At 39.9% G+C, this 16113-nt stretch overlaps 1 protein-coding gene across 1 annotated transcript in view; it reads left to right on the top strand.

The window, feature by feature from the left end:
- Positions 1 to 16113, top strand: part of CLSTN2 (calsyntenin 2) — a 325747-nt gene that overhangs the window by 221377 nt on the left and 88257 nt on the right. The window contains exons 3-5 of the mRNA XM_083442659.1: positions 2112 to 2307; positions 4416 to 4624; positions 14875 to 15024. Coding sequence (XP_083298785.1) covers positions 2112 to 2307; positions 4416 to 4624; positions 14875 to 15024 — 555 coding nt within the window. The remainder of the gene's footprint in view (positions 1 to 2111; positions 2308 to 4415; positions 4625 to 14874; positions 15025 to 16113) is intronic.

Genomic DNA, 16113 nt, shown 5'->3' with positions numbered 1-16113 from the left:
AACCAGACAACGGGGCAACATTGTTTTGAGGGTCTATGCAGCTAATGCTATAGCTGTGATACTTTAAAAGAAAAAGCAACAACTGTGTTTTATGTTTAAGAAATATCAAAGCCATCAAGGACTGGCCTTAAAAAGACCCCAATGTGTTATATAGGGTGGCTTATCTTTTGGAACAACAAGGATAGGATTATACCCTGTAAGAGACCTATCTATATCTTCATTGGTGTAGGTAGTTTCTGGAATTTTCCTAAACTATGCATATTTTTAACTTCACAGATAGACAAGCAATGCAGGTTACATATTTTAGGGTTCTTAACAATAGTTATCAACTTTGTGTCATTTTTCCCAAAGTTAATGAGCAGCCCTGTTCCTGGTTTTCACATAAGACTGGAGAAATGTTGGCACTGCCTCTGAAATAAACCTTTTTTAAAAAATGAACTTACTCGCATAAATCTGTTTTTATATGAAAAACTGGCATGCTTCAATTCCTGAGAATGTTGTATTGCTTACAAACTGGGCCAGAGGGTCGATACAGTAATAAAAACAAAACCCAGAAAGTCATGATTTGTATTGACGGATTGTATATCTGCGAAGAAAGCCGAGCACAAAAAAGGTATTTCCCCCTGAATTTAGTAGATCAGATTTCTCTGCTACTTACATACTTGTGTAAGGAACGATACTAAAGTAAAATGAAACTGAAGTCAACAGTATTAATACAAGGATGTTTCTGAAAGAAATGATAACATGGTTGCCTACACTGTATACTGAAAGATGTCATTACCTTTCCAAAACAGCTTTATAAAGATGTATAAATACATACTTCAAATACAGAACTTCAAAGAAAATACAGTACCATCTTATGAGAAGTTATTATGAAGGAGCTTCAAATGCACCTTCATTTTACAACTCTTGTAAACGGCAGTCAGAAGCTACACACTGATAACCGTGAGCCTTCTCATGCATGATCCTCAGTAACTGCAGAAAGCACCAGGGGAAGCAAAAACAAAACTAACCAAGTTAAATTTGTATGTGGATCTTGGATCCAATCCAGTACCCGTTTCCAGAGCTACATTGGGAATGAGTGCCTCCGTCTATTCTGGGAATCATTTAATAGAACAAGAGCCCTAATTTAACAGGATATTTACTTTTTCTTAAAAATCATATCATTGGTCTAAAGATAGTCTGAATACAATTTGGGAGGAGAGGTGTATTTACACTTTTAAGTTCTATTCTAATGCTTTATTGTACATATAGAAACGTTGTGTGCATAAGGTAGCTTCCAGTCCTGTAGGTGGCAATGGACTGGGGAACGTAGGCAATTTTCCTCTCACCCCTAGAGCCCACAGCTCTCCCCTAAATATGTTTTGTTGTTGTTGCTCAGTATGATCACATTGCATCTATATTATCAATATTATATAGCATCCAATTTGCTGAATCAGTGTGAAACCTGTATAGGTTATATATTCTGCTAAACTGGGCAGACACAGGATATCCTCATATAGTTGGAATGCACTTGTTTGACTTCTTATTCCTTATACACGGTAGTAACAAACCACAAAACATAATAGTAATGTATAGAATATTCAGATTAAGAACATCTGAATTGTGTGATAAAAATAGACAGTATAACAAAAGAAAACACAATTTGTACTGTCAGAAAATCGCCATATCATAGTGAAAGGCTGGGAATCAATAGGGAATTGTGTAGGAAATATGGGAAAGATTTCTGTATTAAAAATCCCTGTCTCAACTCCTGAATGTTTTCATTTTCTAAAACTGCTTTCTGAGCCATAAGCACATAATTTCCTTCAGTTGCTGATGCTTTCTTAAGTAAAAGAAGGCATACACCTCTTTTTTATATCAATAATGGAAAAATGAAGTGCCTAAGATTCTGATATCCATGATAGTTTTCCAGAATAAAACCATTATTTATTTCTGCTCTTTTGCTGCAGAAATACTGTTTGTTGGTAACTGTTGTTTACTGTTGTATTCAGAAACCTGTCCACCTTGACTTACACAGGGTGCCATAATGCTCAGCATCATTTAATCAGTAGCATATAAATCAGCCTGCCTCCCTACCATGTAATTTGTGTTCTGTTTATTCCTTACAGGTGAAATCTGTGCTTTTAAAATCCATGGACAGGAAATGCCCTTTGAAGCTGTGGTACTAAACAAGACATCTGGAGAAGGTCGTCTTCGAGCAAGAAGTCCAATTGACTGTGAACTGCAGAAGGAGTACACATTCATCATCCAGGCATATGACTGTGGCGCAGGGCCTAGTGGAACAAACTGGAAGAAATCTCACAAGTGAGTGACAACTGGGAGAGCGAGGCAGGGACTGTGGAATGTATTTACAATTTATGCCGAAGAGAATCTTTTAATGCTTTGCTTGCCAATGCTAATGGAAATCAGATCAAAGTACTTTTATTGCAGGAGATGATTTTTCAGCCTGTTCACTTCTGTTCACTCTTCCTGACTACCTGAAATTGACTTCTTTTTATAGTACATTCAACTGACATGTTAAAGGTCCTAATAGGACTCTGGATCAAACTGTCTGCTGTTGGAAAAGCCCTACCATTAAATAAATTGGTGACTTTTTGAAACATAAATACTGAGTATTAATTGATCTTCATGTAATCAAATCATATTGAATTTCCTTGCTTCTTCATCTTCCTTTTTATATTTTCAGCATTCCTGCAGCATTGATTATTATGTTGGTGGGCATTCTTATTTATGTCATATAATAACCATAGGTAAGATGGGAAATGGTTATTTTGTGCAAGCATACACAGTATTTATGTATGAAATGGAAAATATTGCTTGATCCAGATTTACGCCTTAAGTGTGAGAAGATGGGAACAGTTCAAGAAGCTATGATGCTGTGATCCAAAGAAGCTTAACAAGTTATTGCCATAGGGTTCTCCCCAATCTTAGTTCTACTTAGAGTAGAACCAATGGAATTCATAGGCATGGCTAATATGGGTTTATTCTAATAATAATAATAATAATAATAATAATAATTATTATTATTATTTTATATCCTGCCCTCCCCAGCCAAAGCCGGGCTCAGAGCAGCTAACAACAATAAAAGTAACACAGCATTCTAAAATCAATTCATTTTAAAATCATTTCAAAATCAAATTAATGGCAACCATTGGGCTAGAGTTCTGTGAGGATTACCAAAGGAGGGGGTCAGACTGTGCCTTGGCCAAAGGTCTGGTGGAACAGCTCTGTTTTGCAGGCCCTGCGGAAAGATGTTAATGGGTTTACTCTGAGTAGAAAGTTGGCTACAAACCTAAATCGCAAAATCTGTTACACAAAGCCACTTGTGCAGAGCTCTCTCCTAACCCCCTTTCTAATGTGTAGTTCTGATGTCATCACTCGCAGCATATACTCCAAAATTTCTCTGATGAAAATAAGGATGTCCCCATTCCATAATGAATTAATTAATAGTACTCCACCCACCTGACTGGGTTGCCCCAGTTACTATGGGCAGCTTCCAACATATATAAAAACATAATAAAATATCAAACTTCCATATACAGGGCTGCTTTCAGATGGCTTGGGAGTCAGATAACTCCATACCGTCCAACATTTCTCTGATGAAATCCTAAGGAAAAATGGGGACATTCTAGGATCAAATCAGAAACTGGGACAGCTTCTGTAAATCCAGCACCGTCCCTGGAAAAAAGGGACTCCTGAAGGGTCTGCAATTTGTATTTCCCACTGTGTATTTTTCATAATTTTGCAAGGCTCAACCAAAGATGGAATCACAGACAGGAAAAGAATAGCAGTGCATGGGGGGGATTCTGACTTCTATAGCAACAGAAGAATAAGCTTTTGTAGCCAGAGTTAGGAAGTATTCCACCCTTCCAGGCCAGGTGGAAATAAGCCAGCAAAGCAGGAAGATTTATTGATCGTTGGGGAAATAATTTGTTTTAGCTAAACTAGTTTCAAATCAGCATAACGGAAAGAAGCCCAGTGCCATACTCTTATTTAAAATTTAGAAATTGTTCAGAGACTCACAGTGTTTCATTTTCTGTAGCAGTTCTTTGTTTAATTTGAAAGTTGACATATTTGAGCACAAAGTAATGCAAATACAATGGAGTGCTGAAATGTAAAGTCAAGTAATGCAATAATTTATTTCAACAGAGCCTCAATTTAATGCATATATTTTAGTTTTTACAGCTATTTCTTGCATGGGTTCCCATTCATGTTTAACTTTTGCATTTTCTACATGTCTTTCCTCTTATTTGATTGTAAGGATTATGTGAGACTCGCTTTTACATTTTATTCTACTTAAAATAAACATAAAATATGTACATTTTAAACGTTTGCACTTAATGACAGGCTTGGAAAATGCATTGATATTTGCATTCTATTGTGAGACTCAAACTGATCTCTCTTCGTTTTAGGGCTGTGGTCCATATCCAGGTAAAGGATGTCAATGAATTTGCACCAACTTTTAAGGAAACATCCTATAAGGCTACTGTGACAGAGGGAAAGATCTATGACAGTGTATTGCAGGTGGAAGCCATAGATGAGGACTGTTCTCCTCAATACAGCCAGATATGCAATTATGAAATTGTCACAACAGACGTTCCATTTGCCATTGACAGGAATGGTGAGTGCTTACCGTTGCACAGTTATGAATTCTGAGCCACATCTTTATTTATGGGTTTTTCAGCCTGCTTTTCAGGGCACAGCCCTTCCGAGTTGACTCACAAATTAGAACTGCATAAAACAAATAAATTATAACAATTCCAGTCTGAAAGCTGCAAGATTTTAAAATTCCAGCACAGTACACTACAAAAATGTATTCAGCATGCATTTAAAGACCCGTACAGATAGGACCATATGAATGCATACATCTCTAGGGAGAGAATGCTGTCATTGCTAAATTGGCCCAGTCTCTAGTACTCACCAGCTTGATGAAACTTACTTGACTGATGTACAAAGTAGTCCTAAATATAGGAAGCCAGGGGAACTCTTTTTTCAGGCAATCATGTTTTGACTTTTCTCAAGATAGTGTTTCCATTCGGGTGGGCCCTGACTATATCCCTAGTCAAGCTATAATATTTTGTGACAATGAAATTTGAATTTTTAATCCGAGTTTACTTTTAACTGAGTGTGCTGTAGGAAACTGCTTGAGTTATTGTTGTGGGTATCTGTTTGACAGTATTTGTGATACCATTAGCATTTCTATGAAATCTCACCACCACCAGCTGGCTTCATGCCCATATTTTTTAATGCCCATTTTAAAGTATATTTTTAGAACTGTCTTTATAGCGTCTGGTGGCTTCAGTGCTGGAGTAGTTGAGGATATGAGAGTGCACATAACATACTTTTCCATGTAAAAGACTAGTTTTTTAAAATTTAAAATAAGGTTAAAAATCTGGGGCTGTCTTATACACAGACAGTGCATATGCCCATTTACTAAATTTAGGATCCCCCAAAGTAGGGGGCATCATATACATGGGTGCGTCTTATCCCCGGAAAAATACGGTATATTCCTTTAAATAGAGTTGATATACTCGAGGTCATCCTTGTGCCACTCCCATGACATGTATTGCAAATTAATTGACTCTTCATTCATTATTTAATTATTTGCTGGCTATGCACTTTTCCTTCTTCAAAATATAGATATTCCTTAACCAACAGCAATGTGCACTACACCCTCCTATAAACCCAAAAGAGTGCTGTAAACGTAATATATATCCTGTGCTTCTATTTCTCCTGTAGCAAATATATTTTCCCATCCATCATGTGGGACAAGATGTAGCGCTATTGTCTCATTTTAAAGAGAATCCATAGGAGCATCACATGAAGACTAAAATGTGGATTCTTGCACTCTCTCTCTCTCTCTCCCTCTCTTTCTTGGCAAAAAATCATTAGTTCCATCAAATTTAAAACCCTCAATTTTGTTTGTTTCTGAGAACCACCACAATATGACCACTGTTTATATCCCTTACTACAGAGCAGGGAGTAACAACTCTTTTCCACCAGAACAATTTAATATTTGTCTAATTTCAGAGATGAGCATCTTTTATATTTGAAGTTCCGTCTGAGGGTTGCCAACACTATAAATTAAAAGTGTGCACAGGGCTTTTGTTTTCTCTTAGCAGCCATTTCATGCTGCATTGCTTTATCAGAAGCATCTCCCCCATTTGACATGGATCTGTCTTTATTTGAGCCGATTTCTCACAGAGCGCAGCTGAGCATCAAATCATAATAACCAGTTAGCAACAGTAAAATGCAAATGGTGGTAAAGAGAATCCCTGCTCTCATTACAATAGCGTGAGTGGAAGGGAAATGTTTTGAATATTGTATGGAGGGAGCAATCAAGATGATTGAAATGGAGTTTAAGTAATCAAGAGCTATTTAGTATAGCTGTTTTTTATTGGAGTGGATGCAATGACATGGAATTTTAAAAATGAAGTATAAGGTGCACGTGCTGAATAAAATGTGCACGTACATGATTCCTTTTGTATTTCTAGATAATTTCTCTTTATTCCAAATTTTGAAGACAATCTGAGTATCTGGAGTTTTCAGTTTTGAAACATTCTGTTTTGCGTACTGCATAATTTCAACAGATTTATCATGCTAGCTTGGGACATGCATCTCAACACATCTGAAAGCAATTATCTCCATGTTCAGGAACATAACTGACTGAGAAGAGTAATTATTCTGATGGTAGGGGAACCTCTTCATTTTGCCATACCTGGCTTTATCTATGCCAGAAGACAGCATGCTGCTGGCCTGGTAGAAACTAGCACATTTTATCTAATGCATAGGAGTGCAACATGGCTAATGTCAGAAAAGCTTATCCTGATAGTAAAATCCCAGCAGCACTGTTGCTTCCATTTACTGGGAGGAAAGGAAAAGTGGCAGTGAGATTGGAATTGCACTGGTGGAACCAACCAGACATGCTGGCATACTGAAAAGCCCCAATATCACCGCCACCTCATCAATCCCCATTATAGTAATTGGCAGTGATGTTGCTGCTGGGAGGCTATTGCTGCTGTTCTGCCTAGTGTATGAGCTGCTCCTCCCAAAATGAGATCAGGAGTAGAATCCTTAGGAGCAGAATGAAATTTTTAAAAGGCAAAGGAAGTATGAATTCTTTTGCCATGGAAGAGCTTTTATGGGGCAAGGAGTGATGAGATGCAGAGACTGAAAACCTATTTAGGAGTTCTAAGAGACTGATTTCTTGTCACCGTGACTGCTTTGTTGAAATCACACTGTGTTCAGGGTTCAGAAACCAGTTATGATCTTAGAAGAAAAATGGCTGAAGAGGTGTTCCCAAGGGAACAAAATGGGTGATCAGTGGGCCCTGAATAGAGAGCACTAGACATTTGGTGAGTGTGTGTTGCTAGTCAAAATGTCACAGAAAAAAAAACCACCTAATGGTTCTCAGTTTTCAATGACCTGTGAGGTTATTTCCTAATTGCATTAGGAAAATTGGGACATTGACTCTTAGATGTCTTAAGAGTTCCATAGCTTTTAGCACAGAGGGCCAGGATCACTCCTTTCCATTTCAAGCATTTAAAATAGGATCTTTTTCAGATAATAACAAACAAAGAATACACCCCCCAGAACAGTGCAATATTATATTCCAACACCAAATATTCAAATGTTCAGTACAGTGGTACCTCGCAAGACGAATGCCTCGCAAGACGAATGCCTCGCAAGACGAAAGAGTTTTTTGTTTTTTGAGTTGCTTCGCAAGACGAATTTCCCTATGGGCTTGCTTCGCAAGATGGAAACGTCTTGCGCCTTTTTCTTAAAACCGTCAATGCATTCCTATGGGAAACCGTCAATGCATTTCCTATGGGAAACCGTGCTTCGCAAGACGAAAAATTCACAAGACGAAAAAACTCGCAGAACAAATTAATTTCGTCTTGCGAGGCACCATTGTACAAGCTAGTTCTCTTTTGTTTTTCTATAAATCTCCATGAAATGCAGGTGGCCTGGATCCATTAACAGCATATGAAATAAAATATGGTTATGACAAGTCTCATAGCTGTCATGAGATGGGTGAATTCCTGTACTTCTACAGCAGAAATGATTGCAACAGAATTTGAACTCTGGTGGCATGTAATGTCAGATTGGACTGGTCAATGAAGATTGAGCCATGTGGCTTATCACACTATTAGTGAGTGTGACCAGACTAATAGTGTGTGATGTACTATGAAAAATGTGACACAGTTTATTTTATTAAGTAAACCCCCAAAGTAAAATGGCTTTCTTCACCCAATGGATATTGCCAAATCACACCATCTTTGGAAACAAAGGTACAGTGGAGGTGGTGTGGCCTTGGTATAGCCGTAATAAAACTCTGCTTGCTTGTTAAACCCTCTGTGTGTCATTGCCATTCTTTGTTTCAGAGATGAATAGCCTAACTTATCACTGGAAATTGTTTTAAGAGCAGCTGGGTTACAATAGCAATAGCAGCAGTATCCCACCAGTTTTGGTATCCTCCTCTCTGACCGTGACTACCCTAATCCTAACTCATGGAGCCTCAAACCTGGCAAACTGTCTGGCAGAACAATGTGCCCTGAGTCACATGCATATGTGGCAGGAACTGGCAAGGGTATCTGAGAACACCTGTCATGGCTATCAACCATTATTTCAAGTGAGCAGGTCAGGAAAGAGCCACAGAGGGTAGAGCTTGATGAAGATGTGGACAGAATGGGCAGGCAACATCTCATGGTTCTCAAGCTGATTCGGGAATTGCAAAGATCCTGAGTTCTACTGCTGTTGCTGCCACCACCAATTCCATAGACAGATACAATAGCAAAGAGCAGATATTGAGAAGAGCTTCTGATATTTTACTTTTCGGCCCTTCTAAAAAGCATTGTAATAGGATAAGTCCTGGGTAAAGTCTTTCTCTGATTGGCATCTAGACCTGCCAGTCATAAAACTCCACACTGACAACTGCTTTCCTTTGATAGAAAGACTCAGCATAGTTTTCAAGTGGTTCTGAAGCGTTGTTCACCTTGTACCACTTTGGTCTGATTCACTTTGGACCACTTTGGTCAAGAGCCTGCTTACTTTGGAAGTGATCCAAATACCACCAAAGCAGTGTGCTCTAGTTTGCTCTTCAGACTTCATCCACAGCACATCCACACCTCTAATGTATAATCATTTAAATCTAGTTAAGGATGAGATGGAAGATGAAGTGTAACAGAAGCTTACCCTCACATGATTTATGATAATCCAAAATTTAGCCAGAATCCTGGCAACTCCTGTTCTTTACTTTCTTTTTGTGATAACACTGTGCCCTATATACCTCACTCATTTACTTGGTTGAAAACTTTGCTCTTCTAAGCAAAGTGGTGGAGTCTCCTTCTTTGGAGGTCTTTAAGCAGAGGCTTGACAACCATATGTCAGGAGTGCTCTGATGGTGTTTCCTGCTTGGCAGGGGGTTGGACTCGATGGCCCTTGTGGTCTCTTCCAACTCTATGATTCTATGATTCTAAGCCTTCCCATTCCACACACAGTCAAGTCTCTGAAGGGCTCTTAAACCCCATCACATTGTAATGGATAGAAAAATATATTAAGAAACCAATTCTGCTCAATTCCTTTTAGTCTCATTCACAGTATGAAGGCCCACATGTATTTTCATTTTTTTATTTTTTGATGTGCAATTTTTAAGTCCAATAATGTTATCAATACACACATTGATTCAACAGCCCAGGTACATGTTTTAAACCTGTGTCTCTGTGTTAGTATAGGTTGCTTGCTGCATTTTCTTCATCTGTAGAGGAATGTTCTATTTGTGTCATGGGATAATGAGCACAGAGCATTGACTCACATTTAAGAGAAAACTGCAGCCCCTACAGCTTCACCTGAGCCCTGTAGAGCTGTGGATGACTGTTGTGGTGTTTTATTTCCTTTCCTCCTAGGCACTCCATGGCTCGAGTAGTTTCCCCCCATCTGATTAAAAGTGTTTGTAGAACTCCATCTTGTACCCCATGGATATATCAGCTTGCAACTTTTTATTCAGCTGTAGGGGATATTAAGATTGATGTGATCATTGGGACTGTGTTTGTTAAGAGCACTGTGCAAATGGAAACTGTGCTTATAATGTAGCCCAAATGTACAGAGGAGCTTTTTTATATTTATTTAATGGCTAGAGTGACTGCCAGACCTTGGGAGAGAGGTAAGTTGCTAGCTATTTAGCTGTCACAAGAATGAACTCGTTTCTGATATTGTTCTCCTGGAGGCTGTTTTCAAGCTGGTTGAAGTCAATGGCAAGTTGATATAGTGATTGCCATCGACCTGAGTGAGTTTTGGAATGAGTGCTCATAGACAGTTACTTTTGACACGTGCTACTAAAGAAAAGTTGGGGGAAGGAAGGAAGAGAGAGAGAGAGAGTACACACACACTTTGAATTGATTGATTGATTATATACCTTCACACCCATTTTCTCCTATTTCCTGTTCATGCTGCAGCCTCCAGCACTACATCCCGTGCTGTCATGGTAGTACAGGAAGTTGCGGTGGGAATGAGGAGCAGGCTCAGCTCCCTTCATCCCACAAAGGTTGGGATACATGACCCATTGTTCCTGCTGTCTACCACAGGCTACAAAATCTGTCGTAAGGGGTGGGAACCACAGGTCGAGTCCATGGCAATACATGGCTTTCCCCTTCCTTTCCTGTCTTCATGATTGTACAGAATCTATTATAGTTACCCAGGGTAGACACCAGAAGTGGATCACTGCCACTTAACAGGAGGGAGAGGGTCAAGGCACATGGAGGTCAGTACAGCTTGGGCCAGAGCACCAGAAAGGCTCTTCCACTGTTAACACAATGTGCCAAATTCCCCACCACCTCACCCGACACCCTCTCAGTAAGTGGCTAGGAAATTAGTGTTGCCATTGTGTCCCACTGGACAAGTCGCTACTGGTATTAGGCACTTAATGATGGTAATCTGAGATATTCTGCTACTGGCATATGTCAACATTTGCTGAGTTTCCACTTACTGTATGGCCTACTTACCACTGATTTACACAGGTTCTTTTTAGTTTCAGATTAGTTATTTTGCATATTCATTTTCTTTACATAGATTTATTTAAATTCCACATGTGTAAAATGGTGTATCAAGGGGTTCGCCAGGGAAACCCACGATTTGCCACTGAATCGGACCAAATGGCAATTGGGTTTTCTGTCGGTCCATGCTTTTTAAGCATGGGACAAGTGGAAGTATAGGGGACGCGGGTGGCGCTGTGGGTAAAACCTCAGTGCCTAGGACTTGCTGATCGTAAGTTTGGCGGTTCGAATCCCTGCGGCGGGGTGAGCTCCCATCGTTCGGTCCCAGCTCCTGCCCACCTAGCAGTTCGAAAGCACCCCTAAGTGCAAGTAGATAAATAGGTAACGCTTTATAGCAGGAAGGTAAACAGCGTTTCTGTGTGTGGCACTGGTGCTGGTTCGCCAGAGCAGCTTTGTCACGCTGGCCACGTGACCCGGAAGTGTCTTCGGACGGCGCCGCCTCCTGGCCTCTTGAGCGAGATGAGCGCGCAACCCTAGAGTCGGACACGACTGGCCCGTACGGGCAGGGGTACCTTTACCTTTAAGTGGAAGTATGGAGAAGCCATAGAATCCTATCAATTTCCAACACTCTGAGCTGAGGTTCTTGGACTTCAGACTTTCTAAGCTTTGGAACTTGTACTAGATAAAGTTAATTTTTACCTGTGTATATCATGTAAGCTGCCTTGTCAGGCTTTGCCCTAAAAGGTTCCCTAAAATACATTAAATAAACAAATACATCCAGGTGTTTTGCCTCATGGGGGCTGGGAATTGGACCATACATAGCATAAAGCTTAAAATTTAAAAGCTAAGTGAAAAAAAATTAGTTAAATAAAGAATGTGTAATAAATCTATGATCAACCTATATTTTAAAAATCTCCAAATGACCTTCCAGAAAATATTTTTAAAATAATCATGATTCTTTAATTGCAACTCTTTTTTTAAAAAAACCTTAATGAACTTCAAATAGCTTTAATGAACACACTGGTGCTTTTTTAAATCATGGGGGCCAGTTGATATGCCAAGGAAGTTCCAGAAATCTGCTAATGTTGATTTACCCAACTTCAGAGTCTTGGGAATTCTCCCTGCAGATCACAGAGTAAAGCATTTGTAAAGCGAACACAAAGTAGACAAAGGAATATTTATAAAAGGAAATGTTAATAAAATAAATACACCAAATAAATAATAAGCAAATAACAAAAATATGATAAGCAGACCCGTTGTATAAAGTGCTAACTTGGTAGAAGAGAAGCATTATTTAGACAATTTGTGTAAACTATTTGCTTTTGTGATTTTAGTAGAAACTCAATATGTTTCTACATGTCTGTGAGTTCATATACCAAGCTAGTGCCAAATGTATTGCTCTGATTTCCTTTGGACCACATCAGTGAGGCTGCGGGGAGGGTCTTAGCGTCTGGGCAGCCCAGAACCTCCATACACACTGCCAAGGCTTGTGTCCCGGGAGGTCATTTCGGTGTGGCAAACAAAGCAGTTTGACTTCACCCCTGGAGGCACACTCCATTCTCTCTTGAGACAAATAGATGCCAACAGAACAACATATACTATGGGTGCCATCCAATGCCTCTTTATTGAAACTTCAGCCAGTGTAGAATTTAGTGGCCGAGTTGCTCACTGGGGCAAGACGTTTTGAGCATATTATACTGATCCTGTTCTGACTGCACTGGCTGCCAGTCAGTTTCTGGCCCAATTCAAAGTGCTAGTTTTCACCTATAAAGCCTCAAATGCCCCAGGACCGCAATACCTCAAGGACCACCTCTCTATATATGAACCTACCCAGACCCTGAGATCATCCTCTGAGGCCCTTTTGCATGTGCCTCCTCCACAAGAGGTCTGGTGGTTTAAGACTCAAAGCTAAATGCCACAGTTATTTTTGGTTGGAAAGCTTAAAAATTATAACTAATTTTGACAAAACTTATTTTAGTCATGTAATCCACTTTAGTGAATATGTAGAATACAGTATATAGACATGAATACATGTTGAAAATGTTCACAGCTTCAGGATATGAGAAAGATTAAACATTTCTTTGCTACAGAAAACTTTAATCTGTTAGCACACATAATATGAAATGTATATTAGAGTCTGCCAACATTCAGCTTGCAAAGGAACTGTCATTCAGCAAAAATGGCCTGAATTAAAATGCTGAACTCATTAGTTAAAGAGACTACTTTAGAATCGTAAGGTCCTCTACCGTTTCCGAAGGTGGGAACTGCAAGTTCCAGTTCCTCTCTGTTCCTTTTTTTCTTGTGAACACTGCCATTTCTTTGTTATCAGGACAGGTGATTTGTCACATTTATGCTTCTGTCAGGTTGATTTTGTTGCTGCAGAATTTTATTTTTCGTCTGGTAGCACAAAATCCTATCATTTAAAAAAGCTGGTCAGATTCTCCAAAGAGAAGATAAAGGAGATGCTTTCACCACCAACTAACTTTTCCAGTGTATCCACACAGGTAGCAGAAAGTTTGATGAAGGATACCAGAAAGACAACAGACTCTGGAGTGTCACTGTCATTTATTCCTGATAATCAATGTTGCCTTTATAAACCTGGGCCAAAATCCATGATATTTGTGCCGCAGCAGGAGTCAGGAAACAGAGGCACAATGGACACATTGTTTCCCCTTGAAGACCCAATCACCCTAGCCTAGTGGAACAGCTCAGATTTCATAGGCATGGGATCCTAGGTTTGAGTCCATAATATAGCTTCTGCTATGTCATTATATGTGGATGGGGCTGTTGATGGTCATGGTCTCCTTCTTCTTCATCAAGGTGAACAGGGGTGGGGATTTTCATTCTCCTAGCACTTTAATCTGGAAGTTTTCATCATTGTCAGGGGTGTGCTCAGAGAATGTAGAGCTAAATGATTTGATATTTTTGCCCTGCCCTTTCAATGGTAAAGGTAAAGGACCCCTGACAGTTAAGTCCAGTCATGAATGACTCTGGGGTTGTGGTGCTCATCTCTCTTTACTGGCCTAGGAAGCAGACAGTTTTTCCGGGTCATGTGGCCAGCATGACTAAGCCACTTCTGGCGAAATCAGAGCAGCACACAAAAACACCATTTACCTTCCTGCCGGGGCAGTACCTATTTATCTACTTGCACTTTGACATGCTTTCGAACTGCCAGGTTGGCAGGAGCTGGGACTGAGCAACAGGAGCTCATCCCGTCTTGGGGATTCGAACCGCCAACCTTCTGATCGGCAAGTCCTAAGTTCTGTGGTTTAACCCACAGCACCACCAACGTCCACCCTTTCAATATCACCTATATATTCACCTCATCTGGGCTGTCCTGCCAATGAAGTTGCACTTGAACAATGGGCACACCACCATTTCAGAAAATCTGTACCAGTCTGTCTTTCACACGGCAGCATATCTCACATTCCATAGCATGGCAAGATTTATGCCTTATCTCATTGCAGCTTTATTATAGCCTTTTAGCCAACGTATCTCATATCTAGGTTTTTGCCCTTAATGTAGAAATAACCATAAAGGTTTGATTTCACCAGGGCTGCACTGAATATTTTTTTCAAATTATGTCTGGATTCTGTTTTGTTTCCTGTGTCTGTTGAACCCAGTCCTGAAAGCATATGCTCCACCCTGTGTAAGAAAGTAGTGTTATTTTCACTGTTTGAAGGAGGGGGGAAAAGGAAAGTTAGATTAATAAGAAGCATTTGGGAAGGTCAGATCTTCCCTTTTGTCCTTTCTGCCCCCACTTTCTGTTATATCTGAGTCCTTTTGTATACTTCAGGCAATTATTGCTGCTTTTATTATATAAACCCAGGATCTTGACAATGAAGCAATTGCAGTTTATTGTCCTGTTTCACACCTGCAGGGAATATCAGAAATACCGAGAAGCTGAGTTATGACAAACAGCGTCAGTATGAGATAATGGTAACGGCTTTTGACTGTGGGCAAAAACGTGCAACTGAAGATGTGTTGGTACGAGTTGAAGTCAAGCCTGTATGTAAGCCCGGATGGCAAGGTAGGGATTGTGTATTGTTGTTTCTTTGGAAATGTTGATGATGAATCTTGAGATACAAATAAAATGTTAACTCTTTAAAATTGTAGAATATTGGCAATTTCTTTTTCTTATGTAATGCGCTTTTCAAGTGATATAAATATTCAAAGCAGAAAGCAATGATAAAACCTTGAAACAAAAACTTCAAAACAAAATACTTAAAATATGGGGGAAAGCAGGGGAGATAAACCAACTAGTTCACTAACAGTTAGGGGCTTCCCACATTCGGAGAGCAATCCTACAGCATGGTTCAGCTCTGTCACAGGACCTGACAACCCAGTGTAACTTAAGCTGGCAAAAAGGGTAACTCAAGCACTACTTTAAAGGCTTGTTTTTCCTCTGCTATGCTTAGGTTGGCTTAGCCAGCAGCGGCCCTGTTCCCGGATCTGGCTTCGTGTGCATAGGTTTGCTCCCTTAATGACTAGGTGCCTGGCTAAAGCAAGAATGACACTGTTCCTGGGATGCCTCCTAGTATTCAAGGGCAAGTTGATGGGCAGCTCACAAGGAGCGGCAGTAGCAGTGGTCACCACCTCTTCCGGGAGAAAGCATCAATTCATGCTGTAGCCCAGGGCCCCAGCTCTTACTTGAGGATACCATGTGCTGGCAACAAGTCTGCCTGGTTTTTTTAAAACTAAAGTTTTTGTTACAACTGAATAGTGCCACATTCCAGCGAGAGATGCTGGGGTTTGTAGTCATAGCATCCACTTCAGCAGGATTGGGCATTCAAACCACACCTGCTTCCTCTTATGATCAGTGCCGGATTTACGTATAAGCTAAACAAGCTATAACTTAGAGCCCCACTCTCTTGGGGGCCCCTCAAAAAAATTTAAAGGAAAAAAACAACCGGGTGTACATTTCCAAAATATCAGATAAAAAAACAAATAAAATAAAACCTACATACAGCAACAGTGTTTTGCATTGTTTAGGGTCCTATCATGTAAGTAATGGGCCCCGCCTGCTAGTCTGCTCCCTAAAATATCACTGGTTTGCTCATATCTATATATAGGGGGCCTACATTCTGCATGTGCAAATGGCTTTAGATACCTATTAGGT

The sequence above is a fragment of the Podarcis tiliguerta genome, assembly GCF_965153285.1.
Source record: "Podarcis tiliguerta genome assembly, chromosome: 5".
Classification (NCBI taxonomy): domain Eukaryota; kingdom Metazoa; phylum Chordata; class Lepidosauria; order Squamata; family Lacertidae; genus Podarcis; species Podarcis tiliguerta.
This window is presented reverse-complemented; position numbering and strand designations above follow the sequence as displayed.